The sequence below is a fragment of the Rhopalosiphum padi genome, chromosome 3, assembly GCF_020882245.1.
Source record: "Rhopalosiphum padi isolate XX-2018 chromosome 3, ASM2088224v1, whole genome shotgun sequence".
Taxonomy (NCBI): Eukaryota; Metazoa; Arthropoda; class Insecta; order Hemiptera; family Aphididae; genus Rhopalosiphum; species Rhopalosiphum padi.
This window is the reverse complement of record NC_083599.1, coordinates 55745002-55766162: the sequence shown is the minus strand read 5'-3', so window position 1 is coordinate 55766162 and position 21161 is coordinate 55745002. Positions and strand designations below refer to the sequence as shown.

At 26.2% G+C, this 21161-nt stretch overlaps 2 protein-coding genes and 1 long non-coding RNA gene across 3 annotated transcripts; 2 read left to right on the top strand and 1 right to left on the bottom strand.

Annotated features, from left to right (window-relative positions):
- Positions 1-2771: 2771 nt before the first annotated feature.
- Positions 2772-3635, bottom strand: LOC132923819 (uncharacterized). The gene has a single exon (XM_060987790.1). The coding sequence runs from the start codon at positions 3633-3635 to the stop codon at positions 2772-2774; it is 864 nt and encodes a 287-aa protein (XP_060843773.1).
- A 3489-nt stretch (positions 3636-7124) lies between these two features.
- On the top strand, positions 7125-10685 carry LOC132928053 (uncharacterized). Its single transcript, XR_009661954.1, has 5 exons — positions 7125-7376; positions 7484-7595; positions 7678-7833; positions 10433-10531; positions 10610-10685. It is a non-coding gene; the product is annotated as an uncharacterized LOC132928053 (long non-coding RNA).
- Positions 10686-10953: 268 nt separating this feature from the next.
- LOC132925206 (metacaspase-2-like) lies at positions 10954-20634 on the top strand. Its single transcript, XM_060989620.1, has 4 exons — positions 10954-11256; positions 13736-13938; positions 16802-17015; positions 18529-20634. Exons 1-4 carry the CDS (start codon positions 10981-10983, stop codon positions 20632-20634), a joined length of 2799 nt encoding a protein of 932 aa, XP_060845603.1. The 5' UTR covers positions 10954-10980.
- The last annotated feature ends 527 nt before the right edge of the window (positions 20635-21161 follow it).

Genomic DNA, 21161 nt, shown 5'->3' with positions numbered 1-21161 from the left:
CCATTTGTAAAATGGAGTATACCTACATTTGGATGTAGACTGATTTATCCGATAATAATCACAATTTTAAAAACAGTTAACAGCTAATAAACTGTACTATATAATATAGTAAGCGTACAGAAGCATATAATATGCTGCATATCCTACTACAGGCTGTCGCTGAAGTCTGTTGAGTTTTAGAGATAAGCTGAAAAAAAATATTATTTATTTTAAAAATTGTATACATTATAGGTGTTTTAAATAATTATTAATCATTATGAAATAAAAATGATTATATTTGTTACAAACATAGTACTATAATAGGAGGAGTATACAGAAATCTGAATGTTTAACTCTAAATTGCGCTTTTGACCACTAGCTATAAAATAAACAAGCAAATAAAGTGCTTATAATGCTTATATAGTTATATACTTGTGTGTAATTAAGTTAATTATTAAATACTTCAGAAGTAATCATCATAGGTAGGTACGACAGTATTAATATGAGTTATAGGTATTTAAGTGATTTGCGTGATTACATAATAAAAGAAATAATATAAGACAACGTTAAAAAATTAGTTAAATATGTATAGACATAAATTTATTATAGATAAGTACACATCATAAAATACATTTCATAAAAATTATAAACTATATTTTCGAACTACAAGTAGGTAAAGTGTTTTATTATTACCTACTAATTAGTCAATACTACTTTACTACAACCGATATACATTTTATAAATGCATATTGCATATTATATTATACAAATTTTATTATAACAGGTAAATAAACATGTCACTTAATACCTAGGTAGTTAATAATTTAAGACATACGGACATACGGTTAATTAATTAACAAAGATAAATGCACAAGTAAATTTTTATCAACATCGATTCATATAATATACACATTAATGTATAGGTATTAGGTACAAGTAAGGTAACCAAGTGATTATTATATTATTATATAGATAGGATGGTAGGAAAATCGTCCAATTGTTTAGATAGGAATTTTTAGTTACATTTTATTATAATAATATAATTTTTTCTGGTTGAACACACAAGTTGTAAAATAATTCCATTCAATTCATTATTTTATAATTGAAACTTAGAAAAATACAAACTTTAATCATTTTAAATCAAACACCCTGATTTGTTTTACAATGATTAATTGAGAAATTGATTTATTTTGAAAATATTATTTAGGTCTTATGAATGTTGATAAATGCTAATATTAATATCAATTATATTAAAACGAATAACATTTTCATCTGGTTTAATTAATTTAGGCGACAAAATTAAATTAAATTGTCAGTTATGTAAAAAGGCTTTACTAATTATTGTTAATTGAGTCAGTTTATCAGTTACCTATATTACAAAACGAAAAATATAAATGCATTTTAACTTGAAAAATATAGTTCAATAATAATAAACTGATAATTGTTTATAATTATTATCATTAGAGTATAGATATATAGGCGTACGCAGACCTGAATTTCGGGGTGCCTACAATTTTTTCCGTCCTTTTTTTAATTCGGGTCCTCTCTTAACAAGACATGTAGGTACATATTTTAATAAATTATAATGCATGAATAAACATTACTTACATTATATCACATATTAATCAGTAGTATTACTATTTACTACTATTACTAATACCAAGTTATATAATATTTCATTAGATGGATCTAAAATCTATTTTCAAGATAATTGCAATATATTTTATTTATTATTTTTACTTTTTTAGTCAATAAAATCTAGCTGTTATAATCATAATAAGTTTTACCGCGCAAATTTAAAATATTTTAAGTTGTATTGTTTTTTTTTTGTCCCAAAACATAATTTTTTACAACATATTTTAGGAAAAATATCATTTTTATTCTAGTAACATTGGTTAAAATACGGACCCATATATATGTTATAGGACTTAAATTTTAGTGCCCCAATTACATGTCGGGGGTGTTCAGGCACACCCGGAACCCCTCGTGCGCACGCCTATAGTATAGATAATAAGTGTTTAATATTAAATTGTATTTAATGATTTATTTTCATATAAAACATATTTAGCCGGACTGCTTGTGTGTATATTTAATAATTCAGTGTTTTATATAGGTTAAATATTTAATAATTATAATTCAATATGGATTTTCATAACTATACCTATAGTGGAAGTATATCATATATGAATTAATAAGTTAATTACAAAAAACGTACGTCTGCATTTTAATATATATATAAATCGGCACTCGATTTTTGTAGTAGGTATAATAATTAGTTCTATACTTTTATAATTGTATAAAGACTAAGCATACATTACATTAAAAAATTACACACAAAAAAGGTCTTTAGTACCTATTCGTTGTAAATATAATTTAGATGCAAGGTGATTTGTTCGATTCATAATTAATAAAGGTACCTACAATAAATTATGCATAAACGATATACATATAAAATTAATGTTCCGTTAGTATTTTAGCCTATATAGGTACTTAAGATTTAGTAGCGATAGATGGTTAAAGATATTTATTTATAACTCCCTATTAATTACTATGGTTAAATATTTTCTAAGTACCTAACGAATAATTCAAGAATCAAAGTATAACTTTAAAAAAATATTAAAACCAGATGTTCTCCGAGTTATTTAGATCGTAGTATTAATTTAAATAATTTTGAAATATATCTTTAATCACTATATACTATGATACGTAGATAATGTATTTATGCTATTCGCCTATTCTATCTATAAGCTATCTATTTTATTTTAACTGAGTGTGGCACAAATTTTTATGTTTTAAAAATCTTGTCTTTTAAACTGAATTTGGTTTTTAAAATGTATCAAAATCCTATTAAACAATTGTTTGTATTCATCAGTTACATTTGCATTATTATGACAAAAATATAATATTGCGTGTATAAAAACTTTTTCCAACTTTTTTTGAGCAGTTACAGATTTTGTAACCGCTTTGCGCCAAGTCTTAGACACAGCGGTCATCGATGCAATATCTCTATAAGTTAAATATGAGAATATTTTTTCGAGTAATGGTCTATAAATATCAAATTCTGTGAAAACAGACATAAAATCAATAGATTCTTGACCATGCTTAACTACACTCACATCAAGGTTTAATGGAGGCGTGAGTGAAACTGATAATGGAAACTGTGAATAAGTAGAATACGGTTCATTGATTGATAAACACAACTCGGGAAAATGGATGTAATTTATAAAAACGCTTGAACCAGACGATGGAGAGTCAATCATACATATATTGGCCAACATATTGTGTTGAATATCATCATCTGGAGCATAAACATTGGGTTCATTATTTATATCGGCGGGATTGTTATTGTCATTTTCAACTACATTATCATTATTACGGCTTTTGTATTTGTCATCAAAAAATTTACCAACAATTTTTTTCATAGACAATTTACGACTCATTGGAGATGATGGTTGAAGTGCATCAAGTTCAGAAGATTGTTCATCATCGAAGGACAAAAATACATCTGGCATGTTTTTAGAAGTAGATGAAATGGTGCAGATGGTACCCGAAGTATCTTCGTCATTTTTATCAGCTATGATGTTGGAAGGTATTGCAGTTTCAGAAGACTTTTCATTGTTTTCACATGGATATTTTTCATTGGATTTTTCAGCCATTGTTTTTAACCTAATATAATACAATATGAATAATAAATAGTCAATTTTGAGCGTTCTTTTCAATCGTATAAAATATATATTATAAATTATGGATTAATGCCTAATTTCAATCATTATAAAGTAAAAATCGTAGAAAAAAAAATATCTGAAATAATTGAATTATAATGCTTATTACTTATACCAGTTTAAGAGGCGCTGATAATAATGCAATAGTTGAATACATACAATATTTGTTAACTAGGTACTTGTAGGTATCACTCAATAATGTTGTCTAATTGAAAATAATTTTCAAACATTTGAAAACTAGTTTTAGTATTTATAAATTAAAAATTAAGAATCGTTTTAATAAAGTGGGTCAAATTTACGCAACAATATTCCAATCATCTCGAAAACATTTTTCAATTTGATTGTAAATTTTTAAATAACCATTAGGTATATTGGTAGATAAATATTTTGTATAGACGGCTGGCTCATCACTTACCTTAAAAGATTACAGGAAGATATCGATTTGATTGAAAAATTGATGGAATCAAACAAAAACAGTTCAAATGAAGTAAAAATTTTGTTATGTTGCACTTTTCGGCTTTTCACTTAGAAAAAACGTATTATAAAAAATTATATAATATTAAGTGTGTGATCAACAACGTATTCGAGTAGCTGTTGCCTGTTGATTGGTGACACGTAAAATAATGCACGGAACGTTACAGCTAGTATTAAGGCGAGCGCTGCCTTAGTTATTATTGATTGTTCCCGATGAACCCTGGGAAAGCACAACAGCCAACTTGATAATAATATATGAAATACATTTTTTCTCGTTTCGGTAAGCTGAAGTCGCAGTGGAGTATATTTGTATATCAGAGCTACCAATGTTAATGTTTAGATTCTAATTAATTATAATTTATAGTTAAGTGGAAATCCTATAGGGTGCAAGAGTGAGCGCAGGGAAATATTTGGTTATGTGGTGGGAGGGTTTGACCCCCCCTTGACCGCTATGTGTTCGACCCTGCTAGGTACCGGCTTATACAGTATTATCACGATATCAGTTACCTAATACTTCGGCTAAGCTGTATTGAAGTGAGTATTTTGAGGGAATGTAGAAAGTACTGAAATATATATTTTGTAAAATTGTTTAATTGTTTAATACTTTTGGAGTATGCATGTACAATATAATATGTATTTTTTTTACCTATATACGGCCCGCGAACAAATTTTATTCAGCCCGCAGACAAAGGAATAAATAACACATATTACGAGAACATTATATATGTTAATGTTGTAAATTATTATTTTTGTTAAATATTATTGGTTTTTAAATAATGTAAATATATGTAGGTACTTGAAATTTTGATGGCCCGCAAAAATTTCTAATTTTTTAAATGCCCAAACTTGTGAAATCAAAATTGAAAGTGAGTTATTATTTAAAAGAGTTTCCTACATCATTTGTATTACATATTTTATTTAATATTTAAATTTATAAAATATTTTTTTTTGTAATTTTCAATACTTATATATTTTTTCAATATTTACATATTTCGGATTTTTATTCCATATTTTAAGAAATATTGGTGCATATATATGTACACACAATAAATTTTATATTACAATAAAATTCGTTCCCTATTCATTAACAATGCCAAAAAATTCCTATTTGAACGATATTAGAATAAATTATATATTTGACAAGTGACAAACGTAAATTTATTATTCGATGTAAGGCATAATCTGCAGTAGCGTCTTATTATAAAATATAGTACCAGATTTTTAGACCTTTTTATAAGATATTTTTGTGAACTGTAACTGCGTAGGTGGTAAAGGAATTCGGAGTTGGGTGTTTACTTTCGACGGGTGAGTGGAGGGTATAACTGATGAGGGTTGACAAGTCAATTATGGTGTTTCTATGGCAGGTGCGGGGTGGGTAGCATCGGCGTCGATCGATGGCATATATATGATCTTGCAATATTTGTATATAAAATAGTATTATATAACATGTATTGTATTATTTTGGTTAATGCGCAAAAGTTGTATATTTTCGGATCGGCAACACAGATTTTTTCGGGAAACGGGTTCAAAAATAAAGACGTAAATTCATAAAGTACATAGTAGGTACTTATATTTATTAATTATACAGAAACGATTTATTGATAAAATATACGTCCCATGTGAATATGGATTCTCCATGATAATCACTGATGAATATAATTTATTAAAATGATATGGTATATTAAAACTTATTCAATATTCAAGTATACCTATATACCGTTTTTTTAATATATTTACAGTTTTTTGTATTTGTCCTTATAATAGTATAATGTGTGGAACTTGCAGATAAATCTGTAATAGACGCATCCTAGTGAAAATTGTTAATTCTAAATATGTATTAAGAATCTGAGTCAGTGGCATTAAGTATGAAGGGATAGTGACACACGCCTCCTTCGTCCACACAACCCATTACTGCCATTTTTAAATCATCATCTTTCTCCTCAAAAATACTACACATTACTCAACCAGCCATTATACATTTATACAATTGTATAGTAAATTTAAATATATACAGAATGATTTATTTTTCAAACTTTCATTATATCAAAAAGTATTAACATTTTTGAAAACATCGTTTTTACATAATTTCTTTTAAGTATTTTTTCATTTGTAATACTTGAGTTTTATTATCGAGGTAGGTAGGTATTTACATATATATTATTCGGAATTAAGATAATTTTGATGCAGTCCAATTAGTGCAACCACCAGATCTCGATGAGTAGATTACTATAACGTGACGTTATTAACATCTACACTTACCTGTAATTTGGCTTTATAAATTATAATGAGTTATGACTTAATATTATTGCCATATTAAATTCATATTCATGTCAATATAATTGTTGAAATTTAATAAATATAAGATTCGATATCACAATCAAACAGTATAATATACATTCGTTTTAATAGCTAACTTATTTTGACATAATATTACTTAGGTATGTGGCGTATATGCACTGTACAAAACGTGAAGGATTTTATCTGAATGATAAATGTTTCAACCACATCATACCCATACTGTATTTTATAAATATAGGTACTGTAATTTCATAAATAATTTATGAGTTTTCCGATAATATTAGTCTTCCCAAGTCCTCTTTACAATAACGAAACATGTCGTTATATAATGTATATTGTTGTTATATATATAAATATAATACGTACGTATGTATTTTTAACAATCATTTTGGGACGACACAATGTTCGTTATTATTCTATAGAATAATATTATCTAAAAATGGGATCTTTTTTACCACCGTCTATAGAAGATACGAATACGATTACCTACAAACAAATAGATTTTCTATGTAGTTTCATTGGGTCATTTTCGACCCTTTGTCCAAGGACAACCGAGCAACAGAAACAGTACCCATAGCAACGATAAACTACAGCGTTTACTTCTTACTTTTATTGTCGCTCGGGTACGTTCGGATACGTTCGCCACTTGACTGATCACCGAACGTGGGTGGCACAAACTGCGCAGTTAAATCTCTCCACCGATGTCACTAGTCACCACTCGGTTTTCTCAAAAAATTTGTAGCGTCCCTTGCGTTCATTGTGCGTTGTTTATCATTTATTTGTTGTCAAACAGTTTTTTCCACCATTTAAATATTTTGTTTTCTCAACTTTCTACGACATTATCTATGACATTTCTAATGAGCTCGTTACAATAGATAGTAGGTGGGTATAGGACTCTATCATGTAAGTAGTATGTTTTGTTAAAAAAACAACAGGTGTATGTTTCATATCACAGCTTCTATAAGCGTTATTTATTTTGGCTATATCAACATTTGTGTTTGTTTCTACAGCCATTGTCATTTGTCGTTGTTTCATGACATTTTAAGAGCGTCGAACCAAGCAGGCTATCCTTTTTATCTTAGCATTTGAAACACAAACTAAAGAACACCTAACAACTTTATGGTAACATAACTGATTTTTGTGTAATATTATTTTTGTTTTTGTACCTAATAGAAATTTAATATCTGTTCTGTTTGTGTTGTAGTGAATACCGTTTTGGCCAGATTTCAAGCCAGTTGAACTGGAGCAATAAGATCAAATTAAATCAAGTTTGTCATTTTACAAAAGTCGAGGTTTACAACAGGTGCTACATACCAACCCTAAGCTTTACATTATCAGAGTAATATTCTTCATAATATAGGTAATAATTTTTCTGTTTTAACGTTATAGAAAACATTTAGAAGTCTCGAGTTACTTAATTTTTTTCATATTATACATTAACATAGACATATAAAATAACTAGTTATCGGACTGCATATTACATTCCTATAGAAGTATAGAAACATTGAATTTGTACAACCGGTTATTTGACAATTGAGCAAACGTAAATGAGCGAATAAAAATATTAGCGACACAAATATAATATAATATAATTAAAACCGAATATTAAATTAATACATCAATACATTAATGTATAAAATATAATTAAAATAAAATAATATAAAATATAAAATATGTGTAAAAAATATAATTAAATAAAATGAATACTATTTATCATACTTGTAATGAAAAATTGCACGGTGATACTTTTTAAACATTGAAGTGTCGGAATCTTATAATAATCGTTGAAAAGGTTTTTAATTTATTTGCAGAATCATTATTATTATTTTCAACTTCAAAATTGTTGGATTAGACAATCTTAATAGACATTTGAATCCTTTATTCCAGCCTAAAACAATTAAGTATGTAATAATATAATATATAGTATATATGAATATAAATTATTAACTTATTTCTGATTATCTTCAATAGAGTTATTTGTTTTTGGTAATCTGTGTTTTGTTGCTTCATAACAATTCCACATCTGAATTGAAAATATTGAATTTCTTCTCTCCTTTCTTTGAGTTGATCTGCCTATCCACGTATCTTCAAAATAGTTTATTGGTTGAAGAACATTTTTAAAGTGGGGGGAGGAGAGGATCTAAAAATATAATTATTTTAAAGTAGCAAGCAAATTTAATTATTATTTTATTGTTTTATTAATCTAAATATTGTAATTATAATGTATATATATAATTATATTAATATAATATATATATATGTATATATTATACGAGTAATGTAAATATTGTAATTATAATACTAAGTATTCACTATCTAAAAGTTTCTCAATTGATTTTTGATGTCATTTATTGGAACAAACGCAAGTGTGAATTTGAATAGAAAAATTTGGGTTATTGAAGTATTTTTCCTGCATTGAAGATAATATAGTCTGCAGATTTCGCCAAGTACAGTGATTGAGATGAAAAAAGCAACTACGGTTTTTGATTTGTGGAAATACTTCTTTAAATCATTAATAGAGGTGTTTACAAAGTCAGTTAAAATAGATTTTGGGTTTAAAATTTATTTTTCATTTAATTTTTTTAGTCGACGTTCATAATGTTATGTGTAATGTATGTGGCTTCACATAGTTAGGACACAGACAGTATAAAATGTTTAAAGACAAAAACGTAAATGATGGATTTTTGGTTTTATTTTTATTTGCTCATTTTATTTTCTCTTTTTTTCATTCGTTCATTTGCGTATGCTCTATTATTGGGATACCCGTACGACCACATGTCAACAGGGCAACAAAGTTTGCTAAGTAACTCAATTGATAATATACCTATATCGTAATGCAAAATACAAATTTCTTTTCATAGTTTTGTATAATACCAGAATTGTTTAAACATTATCCTGTTAGCATATGACTGCCAACTTCAATAATACCATACCAATTCATGTATGCTTCAATTCAAATATATAAAGTTAAATTTGTTTTATGTTATTTAAACATTTAAATATGAAAATATGAACTCTTAAAAAATAATAACTACTATTATAATCTATTATATTATAAAACTAATTATTATTTTAAATCTATAAAAGAGAAATTAATTTATATTTTGTTCATACTGATAATTTTTAAATGAACAAATTCAATATAATTATCAAGTTCAACGTTTGTTTTTTTTTTAATAAAAATCTTAAAATTACCTACCTTTGCATTTAAATTTGAATTTATATTAAATCTCAAGTGTTGTTTTGATATACTGTATATATTAGTGATAAATTTGATTTCATATTATTTTATATCAAAAATCAATGATGGAATAATAGGCTAATAATAACATTGTTATCATAAAAATTAAAATTATTATTAAACAGACTCTACTTTTACCATCATACCTATAAGGGTATAGCTACTTTACACAATGTCAATTATGAGCTACATTTGACTTCTTCTATACAGCAGTCAGCAGAATAGTTACTGGTTCACTTTTTTCCTGTAACTGAACTGTTTCTGATTATATTTATATTAATGAAATTGTAATAAATAATTAATACATAATATTATATGCACATATTAATTATAAATTAAACGATTAAATTTTAATCGTATTTTAAATTTTGTTGTTTTGATATGTAGTTGAAATTGTCTATTCATTGAATGATAATTGTGATTTAAAAAAGTAAAAATGCTTAAAAAATATAACAATAAAAAATATTTTCAAGAACATTAATATGTTTAGAAATAATGAATATTGTTTTATTAAAAAATCACTCAGTATACTTATATAAATGTTTACATATTATGTATATTATTAAACAATTAAAAGTTATGGTAGGAATTTAAAATTTAAACAACAACAAAGACATTATTTATACATAAATATATAGAATAACTGTAATTACTAGGTATTAATTAATTATGCAACATCTTTAATTTGTTTTTCTTTTATTTATTTTTTTAAACATAGTAGTTTAAGTAGAAGAGCCAACGAATCACTTATGACTGGGTGTGTAGTCACTAAATTTTGAAGGAAAAACAGATAATCTGAGTTCAAACTGTTTTTGTGGTGAGTTATTATTTTTTTTTTTATAAGTATAAAACAGTTTTTGTGTTAATATGATAAATATATTAATATATACTTAAGATACTGGGCTAAACCGTCATTAAGATGATCATTTGAACAAAGAAAAAGATACAATAGCTAAAATGGAGATGGATAGGTGAGGAATAATTTTTTAGAAATATTTGTATTCATACTAAATAGAGTATTATTATAGATTAAATGAAAATGACAAAAGTGGTTATCATCCTAAATTATCAAGAACTCTTTACATCGGTAATTTAAATGAAAATATAAGTGATACTACATTATATAAATATTTTGAAGAATTTGGAGATATTATTGTAAGTAATTTTATAGCATTTTACTAATAATACTATTTTATGTTTATTACTTATTTGTATTGAAATATTGATTTTTGATTATAGAGCATTAATATTAAAAAGAGAAATTATATGAGTGATTGCTCATTAAGAGTATATGCATTCATTAAATATTTTGATCCCAGCAGCGTATTTCTTGCTATGCTTAAAATGAATGCTGTAGTTGTGGAAGGTTGTCATTTACTTTTGGGTTTTGGAAAATCACATCCGTCAAAATGTGTTTGGGTCACTGGTACTAAAAGTTTGATAGAAAATAATTTTCTGCTGTCTTATTTAGCTGATTGTGGCCCAATTATGTCATGTTCAATTGATCAAATAAATACACGTGCTTTAGTATATTTTAAAGAGGTAAGATTTAATTGCATTATTAATTTATTATTTTTTGTTTATATTTGACTTTTACAAGAACACTAGACTCTTATAAAAATTAAAAAAAAAATAATTTTACTCAAAAAATAACCACTTAAAATAAAATCATAGTTGAAAAATCTAATATAAGACAATATTTTCTGTGTCGTAGTATTTATATTTTTTAATATTATTAATAAAAAAAAGTTATTTATGTTTGAAAATGTAATCTGTTAATTTATAAAAATAACATTATTGAAGAAATATGTACAAAAGTATTGTGCTACTTGTTATTTTATTTGCTACATGTAAAAACATTTAATTATATATTTTTAAAATTATGATTTTAAAAAAAATGTATCAATTAGGTTGTTTTAGTAATATAACTATATTAATCATTGGTTGCTTGGGGAAACCTAGCTTAATTCGAACGATTTTGTAAGACCACTTTATTTAAATATATACAAGATTTGTGTTTTCAAATGTATACTTATAAATGTACCTTGATTTTAAAATATTCTATTGAAGTAAAAAAAAAAACCTTGCTTAGAGGATTTTTATCGTACAACCATTTTACTTGAAATTGTCGAGATACAATTAATTTCCTAGCAATATCTGTTGCTATTTTTACAAATTTACTGTACTTTAATCTGTATTATTGAAATGTGATCAACAGTATTTAGCAAAGAAATAGCCATACTAAGTTATTGTGTAGAAATTTTGATACAACATTTATAGTTTCTGCAATTTTAATTACTTTAAATAACTTTCAGTAGTCATTAACTGTCATTTATTTTCTTGGAATTAAAAACAGAAGTAGAATTTGATATGATAAAATTATATCCATGATAATAGGTTAATGGTTAATAACTATTAAGTGATACAATATTTTTAATTTTTTTATTTATTATATACGAGGGTGGGCTGATAAGTAATGCCTCTTGATGCGTAGTTTTTAAAGTATTATACATAGAATAATTAATGGAAAACACACGTTTAGTAAATTAAATGATTTTTATTTTCATACTATTATTTTTCAACATAACTACCTTCTAAGGCAATACATTTTTGCCAACGATTTACTAATTTAGAAATGCCGTTCAAATAAAATTCTTTGGGTTGAGCATTGAACCATCGTTTAACTTCAGCTTTAACTTTCTTGTCAGAACTGAATTTTGTACCCTTGAGATGTTCTTTAATCTTAGGAAACAGAAAAAAATCACATGGTGCCAAATCCGGGCTGTAGGGTGGATGTGGAATGACTTGAAATCCCAGTGATTCAATTGCAGTCATTGTGGCACGGCTGCAATGAGGTCTCGCGTTGTCGTGATGAAGCAAAAGTTGAGTTAAATTTGATCTGACACGATTAATCCTTGTTTTCAGCCTTTTTAGTGTCTCTATGTATCGTATAGAATTTATTGTTGATCCTTTCTCTAAGTATTCAGTGTGGATCACACCTTTTTGAATCCCAAAACACAGTCAACATGACTTTCCCAGCTGACGCTTGAACTTTAAACTTCTTTGGGGCCGGTTTGGGGCTTTTCCGACTTCAGAACCTTTAACCCGTAATGCCCAACGACGAACAGAACTTACATCGAGAGTTTGATTTCCATAAACCGCAAGCAGACGTCTATGAATATCGACTGTCTTCACATTTTCTGCAACTAGAAATTCAATAACAGCACGCTGTTTGAACCGCACATCTGAAGGGGCCGTCATTATAGATTTCATAAATAATAAAATATTAACATTGCACTATCGCGTCTTCGCACACACTAAACCAACGACATAAACTATTATATTGAAGACAAATGACAATTTTATCGTACATCTAAAAAAACTATGAGATAAGAGGCATTACTTATCAGCCAGCCCTCGTAAATTTGCCTGTAAAATGTTCAAATTAAATTTATGTATTTATTTTTTCATTTCTGGAACATTAAATTATAATGCCTCTCAGCCAAGGACTAATGAAATTTGTATACATCCTGCAAATATATTACATGTTACTTTTTAGTGAGCGTATGGAAATATTTTTTTGGTAGTTTTTAAGTACATAGCAGTATAAAAAATGTAAGCCTTAATAAGTTGACTGCCTTGTACATTTCACTGATCTTGCTACGAACGCCTTGAGTATCATATATGCACTCAGTAGTTTTTCCAACTCGGGCTGAGTATCATATATGATACTCAAGGCCAACCGCAATTCTTGTTAAAAATAAAATGAAATTGGATAGTTAACCGAGTATCATATATTATGATATCAAAGCAGTCAGTTTGTTGGTAGTTTTAGAATCTAAATTCCCACACAACTAATAATATAACTTATAATGCTATAGTTATTTTATTGAGTTACATAGTTTTTTTATTCATACTTTTTAGGCTGCCTTTGTGAATTTTTTCATCCATAATGTTTTAAATAGATATAATCTTCTTTAAGAATTTTTAAAATAAAAACTCTTTTTTTTACATTTTTTAGATTTCAGATGCTGAGACAGCTATAAATAAAATGAAGGATGGTTATAAAAATGGTTTATATTTCTATGGTGATTATGCATCATTTGAGTGTGAAAAAAAATTTTCTGAAACTTTCAATAAGCAAAAACGTAAAAACAATTTATCAACAGGTCTGGACATTGATAACAGTCAATATATATTAACATCCAATGCTAATGAAAAAAAGTAAGTGCAATTCTTAAGAAACGCTTATTAGAGATTTCTCTAAAAATGTTTTGCCTAAATATTTCATACCCATTTTTCATAACTTGCTTAACCTATTTGAAATTATTCACATATTATATTGAATTATATTTCAAAAAACTTATTTTATTCATCAACTAATAACTAGTTTTATTAATTTTCAATAATTTATTGTGTACCGTAGAAGACATGTTTATAACTAAATTGTTGTAACTTAAGTTTTAAAATTACGAGTTAACTTTGTAATAGGAATACAGTAGACGCCGCTTATAAGACTCGTGGATATAAGGTTCGGTCGCTTATTAGACTCAAAATCATCTGGTCCGGACGTATCAAAATACATTTAAAAAAATCGGTTATAAGACTCAAATTTCGTAAAATAAATAGTAGAAAATAAAATTGTTTGGTTATAATTTAGAAAAAAATTGGTATTGAAAAATTAAATAATATTCGTGTTGATTATTTTTAGTTTCTGTTGATACCTTATAACGTATAATAATTTTTATCGCAGATAAAATTTCACATTTATCGCAACGATTATCGTTATTATATTTTTGGAATATTAGAACAAAATAAAAAACAAACTAAAATTACAAATTTTTTTCAAAATAAATAATAAATACATTATACATACATCCTTTATAATTTTTATAATATTTTTATATGTAATATTTACCTATTATAATTTTAGTTTTTTTTATCAGGATTATTAAATTTATTCAATAAAAGTATGTAATATGTAATATGTGTTAAATTATTAAAATTAAAGCAAAATATGTAGTAAAATAAAATTTATAAATATGTAATTAATTTTTTTTTTCCACTTCGCCTATAAGATTCATTCGGTCATGAGATTCAGTTTGTGCTGGTCCCAAAGTGAGTCTTATAAGTGGCATCTACTGTATTATCTTTGCAATTTTTTAAGGGTATTAAACCTTAGTTAAATATACCATAAATTCATGATAGCAAGAATAAATAGTTAACTTACGTTCTAAATAATCTTAAATATATTCAGAGTACAGTAAGTCTAATTTCCTTCAAGTTCAGAATATAATGAATATAGTACATATGTAGGTGTACAAAATAATATTATTGTAGTCTACAATCGTTAGTCAATATAATATGATAAATTATTTCTAGAAAGATTTAAAAGATGTTCAACCATATCCATACGTATTTTTATATTTAATATCAGACTTATGATAGACAACTATAATTATTATATTCTCCTGCTAAATTAATTGTTTATTAATTATATTAATTTTTAGTTGATAATTAACTATAAATCCCATTCTTAAAAGTTTTTAAATTTAAATTTTAAATAATCATTCCTTACTAATCATATATTTTTAAAAATTAAAACAGAAAAAAATGTATAGTAATATTTGTTTTATTTTTCCTATAATAATTGGTTTTTGTGTACTACATTCAGGGGTGTTCCCATAGGGTAAACTACATATACGCCGTATACTCTCAAGATTTTTTTTCAATATTATGGGTAACTGCGTATACCCATAAATCCATAATACATGCGTATTTGATGATATAGTATACTCTCAAAAAAATTCATGGGAACACCACTGACTACATTACTCTACATTTGTAGTATACTGTTAAAAAAATATATTGCTTTAATATATACAGAGTGTTTCAAAAGTCTTCATCTGATTACAAATGTATATAGCTCTGCAAACGTTAGCCACTAGTAAACGACCCATATACTAATGAAAAGATAGATAACCAAGTTTATTTTAAGTTATCTTTCGATTAGTATATAGGTAATTTACCTGTGGCTAACAATTGCTGAACTATATAAATTTGTAATCGGATGAAGACTTTTGAAACACTCTGTACAATAAATGCAGTGCCGCAACTACAATTTTGAGGCCCAGGTACCAGCTAATTTTAGAGGCCCCTAATGCCCCTTATTGTCAGTGGTGTCTAAATGTTGAGTCGTCGATGAATTAATGACCTATGATTTGATGGGAGGGGGTATACAATAGTATTCAAATATCATACACCACAAAAATAAATATTTATGCTACTTTCTCTTATAATTTCAATTTCCACTCTTCCTCAAAAACTTTTGAAACCTAAGGAACAACTTAGTTAGAAACAATGCATGTTTACAGGATAATAAATTTTGTTAAGATCAACTAACACATTTATCAAAAATAAAGCAATATAGGTATATCGTACCTACCATATATAATATGTGTGATTATAGGCCTATTTTTTAAATTGGCAAATATCTGCTGTTTACATTTTTAATACATACCATTTGCCTAGTTATATCTGTAGTCTGTACTGATGTCATTTTTATAAAATAGTTGAGTAATAAGTTGCCTTCACAATATCATGTTTACTAGACTTTAAAATATTTTGAGGTACAAGAAAATTAAATTTGTTAGTTACTTCGTATAAACCTGTGAACCTTTTTTTAAGTTGGGCAATTGCTGTATCTATGGCTGATAAGGGTTAATTTATTTTTTATATTATATTTTGGAATTTTGCTTATATTTATTATATACAAAAAAAAAAATTTCATACAAATCTGAGGCCCCGATATATACATTTTGAAGGCCCATCAGGCGGTAGTTGTGGCACTGAATAAATGTGTATCTATAAATGCTTACATTTCCACGACAACTGTTTATTTTATCTTATTATTTAGCTTATACTTATTAGACAATTATTTTATTTATGTAAAAAAAAATTTATCTTTATCTTATTAAAATAATTATTATTTATTTATTTTTATCTGACAGACATTACAATCTTTCAAGTAAGTTAAGAAAGACACTTTATTAATTCTATTGAAATATAATTGTTGTATTTCTTACAGCCAGTCAGCAGCCAATCTCTATGTTGGGGAAAATAGTTCATATGTTCATCCCAGATATAAGGAACATACATTGCCAATTACCTGTGTTTGGATTAATGGTGTTGTAGATTCAGTCACTAATGAATATCTGCAATCTTTTTTTAGTCAATTTGGACCCGTAAAAAAATGTTTAGTTGACCGATGGAACCATTGTGCTTTATTGTGTTTCAAACAGGTAAATTTTAATATTGATTCTTAAGTATTTTTATTGATTTACGTAACACCCATTATTATATTATTAGTCATCACATAAAAAAAAATAATATTTAGATATACCATAATTTAATACCTTTGATTGATAGTATACTTATAACTACCCCTTTATTACTCAATGTTAATTATTGTGTTTTATTAAACAAAATATTATTTATTCAGTTATATCAAGAATATTATGAATTATGATCCTCACACCATAATAATTTTATTGTATGTAATATCAGAGCTCATAGCAAATTTATATTATTACCAACTAAATAAAGTATTACTTATTAACTTATATTGAACTTAGTATCTATTAGTACCTACATCAAAAATAGAATTGTTATCAGTTGTATCAACTATAGTCTATAAAGCAGAAGAAAATTTCCCTTTATAAAAAAAAATTGGTATAAATAATTATTAACATTAAATATTGTACATATTTAATTTAATTTAATTCTTTATGTGCATTAAATACTTAATTGCCATAATTTTGTAATTCCTAATAAAATAAAATTTTATACATATAACATAAACGTATATATTATTAATAAGCAAAAAAAAAATGGTCAGGTAGTACATAAAAATTTTCAAACTGTGTAGATGGTACGCGAATATAAAAAGGTTGAGAACTGCTGCTATAGAGTACAAAATATTTTAAGCACAATTTAATTATTATGTGTGTGTGAATGTAATAAACAACAAAATATTTTATTTTCATTCTTATTAAATTAAATAAACATAATATTGTGTATAATGATTTAAAAAATAAAAATTATAATAATACAATAAATTTGTTTCTTATTTATTTTAATAAATATATTTTAGGTTATTGTCTATATCAAAATATCATCATTTTATGCAAATGCATAATATTTGTTTGTATATTTTCATTCATCAAATGTTATTTTAACTAATTTCTCATTAATGTATTGTTGTTAAGTTAAAAATATTCTGTATTCGAATTTGATAAATCAATTTTCAAAACTTCATGTTGTTTTGTATTTTGCATTACATTTTAGTGTTGTAATATTTTGTAAGTTATAACATGCTATTATGAACTGCAATATATACTGAGTTTTCTGTATTAGACATAAATTGTATTCTAGTATTATTTACAAATTCTCAAATTCGTTCATTTTTACCTTGAATGATATAGATTAACTATGATTTTATTCGTGAATGTCATACTTATAAAGCCTATTATATTGTTAAAAAAATTTTTTTGATCATTATGTCATAAAAAGTAGTCAAATTTAATCATGATGGTTATCCAGGTCATAATTTGTAAAAACTTTCTTTTTCTTTTAAATGATTTATCATGTGTACAATTTAATTTAATTCTTCTTTCTGTATATTTTATTTGTTTAACTATTTTTAAGTAGGCATTCGATTTTAATAAACCAACAATAATAAATCACTCTTTGCTTATTTATTATGGTTAGTTCATTATGATAGTTATGATTAATTTTGTATTATTGATTTTACAGGAATTACACGCACAGACAGCCGTTTCTGTAATGAATGGTAACTTTTTAAAAGGTCAATCAATTAATCTTCGTATAGCATCTATAATGTGTCAAGCTTGTGAAGAATCTAATATAAACAACAATGATTTAACTATTTTGCAACAAGGTAATGATGCTCGATCACCATCTTGCAGTACCCAAAAGGTTCCTTATCAAGATTTCAGTACTACATTACCTTATTGTAATTATAATATTAATGATGAAACTTGTCCAACAAACATCAGTGATTCATATAATAAATCAATTAATGTTGATAATTCTCAGTACACATCACAGCATAACGATTTCAACACCTCTAATATTAATATTTCTAGTTATTTTTCAAACACAAATCCAATCAACAACGGTCCAATTACAATGCTATATAACGAGTATCTGCCAGTGATTCCCAAATCTCCGACAAGATATGCTAATTCTGTATTGTCACTGCCATTGCCCGAGTTTGCTAAAAACATAGTACCTGAGGAACCAACGAGCCCATCTATAAGGTATTCACTATCATCTAATTCTGGTATTAATCAAGCTACATATATGGTTAATGGATCTCACGATGAGAAGATGAACTGTGGCTTAGACAAAACTGTTAAGCGGGACCAAAAGTATGACCAAAACAATAATCGTTCACTAAACTCTAAATTCAAGAATTTAGAATCTACTGTTGAACATAATGTGTTTGTAGAAGAAGAAGCTAAAAGGCTACAATATGTTTCTAACAGATACACTCCCAATCAATCACAATCAAATCCTAAATTTCAAAACCAACAAGTGAGTTCATCATTAAAAAATAAACTTTCAACTAATGGTTCATCAAAATATTATCCAAGACCTTCTACGGCTGTTATTAAAACAAGTGATACTCAGCCATCAATAATTTCACAAAATAGTAAAACACCATTATTAGACTCTCAATTGCTGCCTATTGATCGTAGGTTGTTAATCAATCCAAATAGTTCTATAACTAGCCACGATAGGATATTTGATTCAATTGTATTATTTCTAGAGAAACAAAAAAAATGTACCAAAAATAATAGTACGCATACACATGATGCATTAAATACCCATTTTGTTAACCCTATTGGAGATTACCCTAAAGATGATAATAGGAATGATAAATACTATGAAATGGTTGGCAAAATTCGGTACGAGTATACCAAGCATTGGGTGAACACGAGTAACTGGTTAACTGATGAGTGTGTTGAACAACTTGACTATCCATTGTTGAGTGATATTAAAGAAAAAGAAAACCAAAGAAAGTTAAGAATTGAACAAAGAAGTAAACAAAAACCCTTAGATAGATATGTACCAAAAAGTTCTATTGAATCTGTTCATGTAAAAAGGTCAACTAATATTAATAAATGTGTGACAGATAACAAAGTTTATGATAAAAGTATTGCTAAAATTGTATCATCATTGAATAAAAATAAACAAAGTAAGATTTCATCTACTGAAACTAGAGATAAAATAAAAAGTACAAATTTAAATGAATCTGCAAGTAGTATTTCAAATAATGGAAATAATATTAAAAATAAACGGAAGAAATCTGATTTGTACAATCATATAACTAACGAATATAAAGACCAAAAAACTCAAAGTATTTCCAGTAATAGATCAAGAAGATATAATAAAAATCACATTAAACCTAATAAGACTCAAGATGAAGTAGAAAAAACAAAATTTAATAAATCTAAAAACGATCGTACGAGTATTAATAAAGTTGAACAATGTACATTGAAAAAAACCATTTATTCCACAAAAGAAAAAAAAATCCAAGATTATAAACATCAAAGTCGTTTGGGTTCTAAATTAACAGAATCTAAAAGTAATAAGAGCTATTGTTCTACAAAGAGTCCATTAAAAAGGAGCATGGGCAATACTTCTATAAATCATCACAATTCTAAAAAACGAAAAATAGATAATAAGACTTATAAAAACAACTACTCAAACACTTTTAAACAACGTTCTCCTGTGTTAAGACCAAGAGAAAATATTCATAATACTTGGATTCCAGAGAAGAAAAATAAGAATAGACGAAACTCCAAATCAAACTGGAACTCAAGAATGGATTAATTAATAATGGACATTCAATAATGGACATTTTATCAAATGAACCAAAAGTGTCAATGTACAACAAAATGAAAGCCAAATCTACTAATAATATGAAGAAAAAAGAGGAATGGAAATTAAAAGATAAATATTGTAACTGAAAGAAAATAGAGATTCAGATTAATTAATATAAATCTACAAACCACATTACAAGTTATGAGCATCACAGTCATACTAATCTAAAACTGGCTTTAGATATGTTAAACATTAGTAAGTAAACACAGCTCTATGATATTATACAGTTAGTATTTGAATAATTCTTATAAATTATAATAATATTAAGATTTAAGCTTAGATTATTTTGGAATTATCATATATAATAATACTATTAATTAAGATGAAACTGTACTTCCACAAATACACTTAAATTTATCTGGTTTATTAAATATTTTTGTTTATTAATTAAATTGTTAGCCAGGAACTGGAATTAAAATTTAGTATAACAACTATTGAAGTAAGACATGAATTTATTATATGTATATAATTTTTTT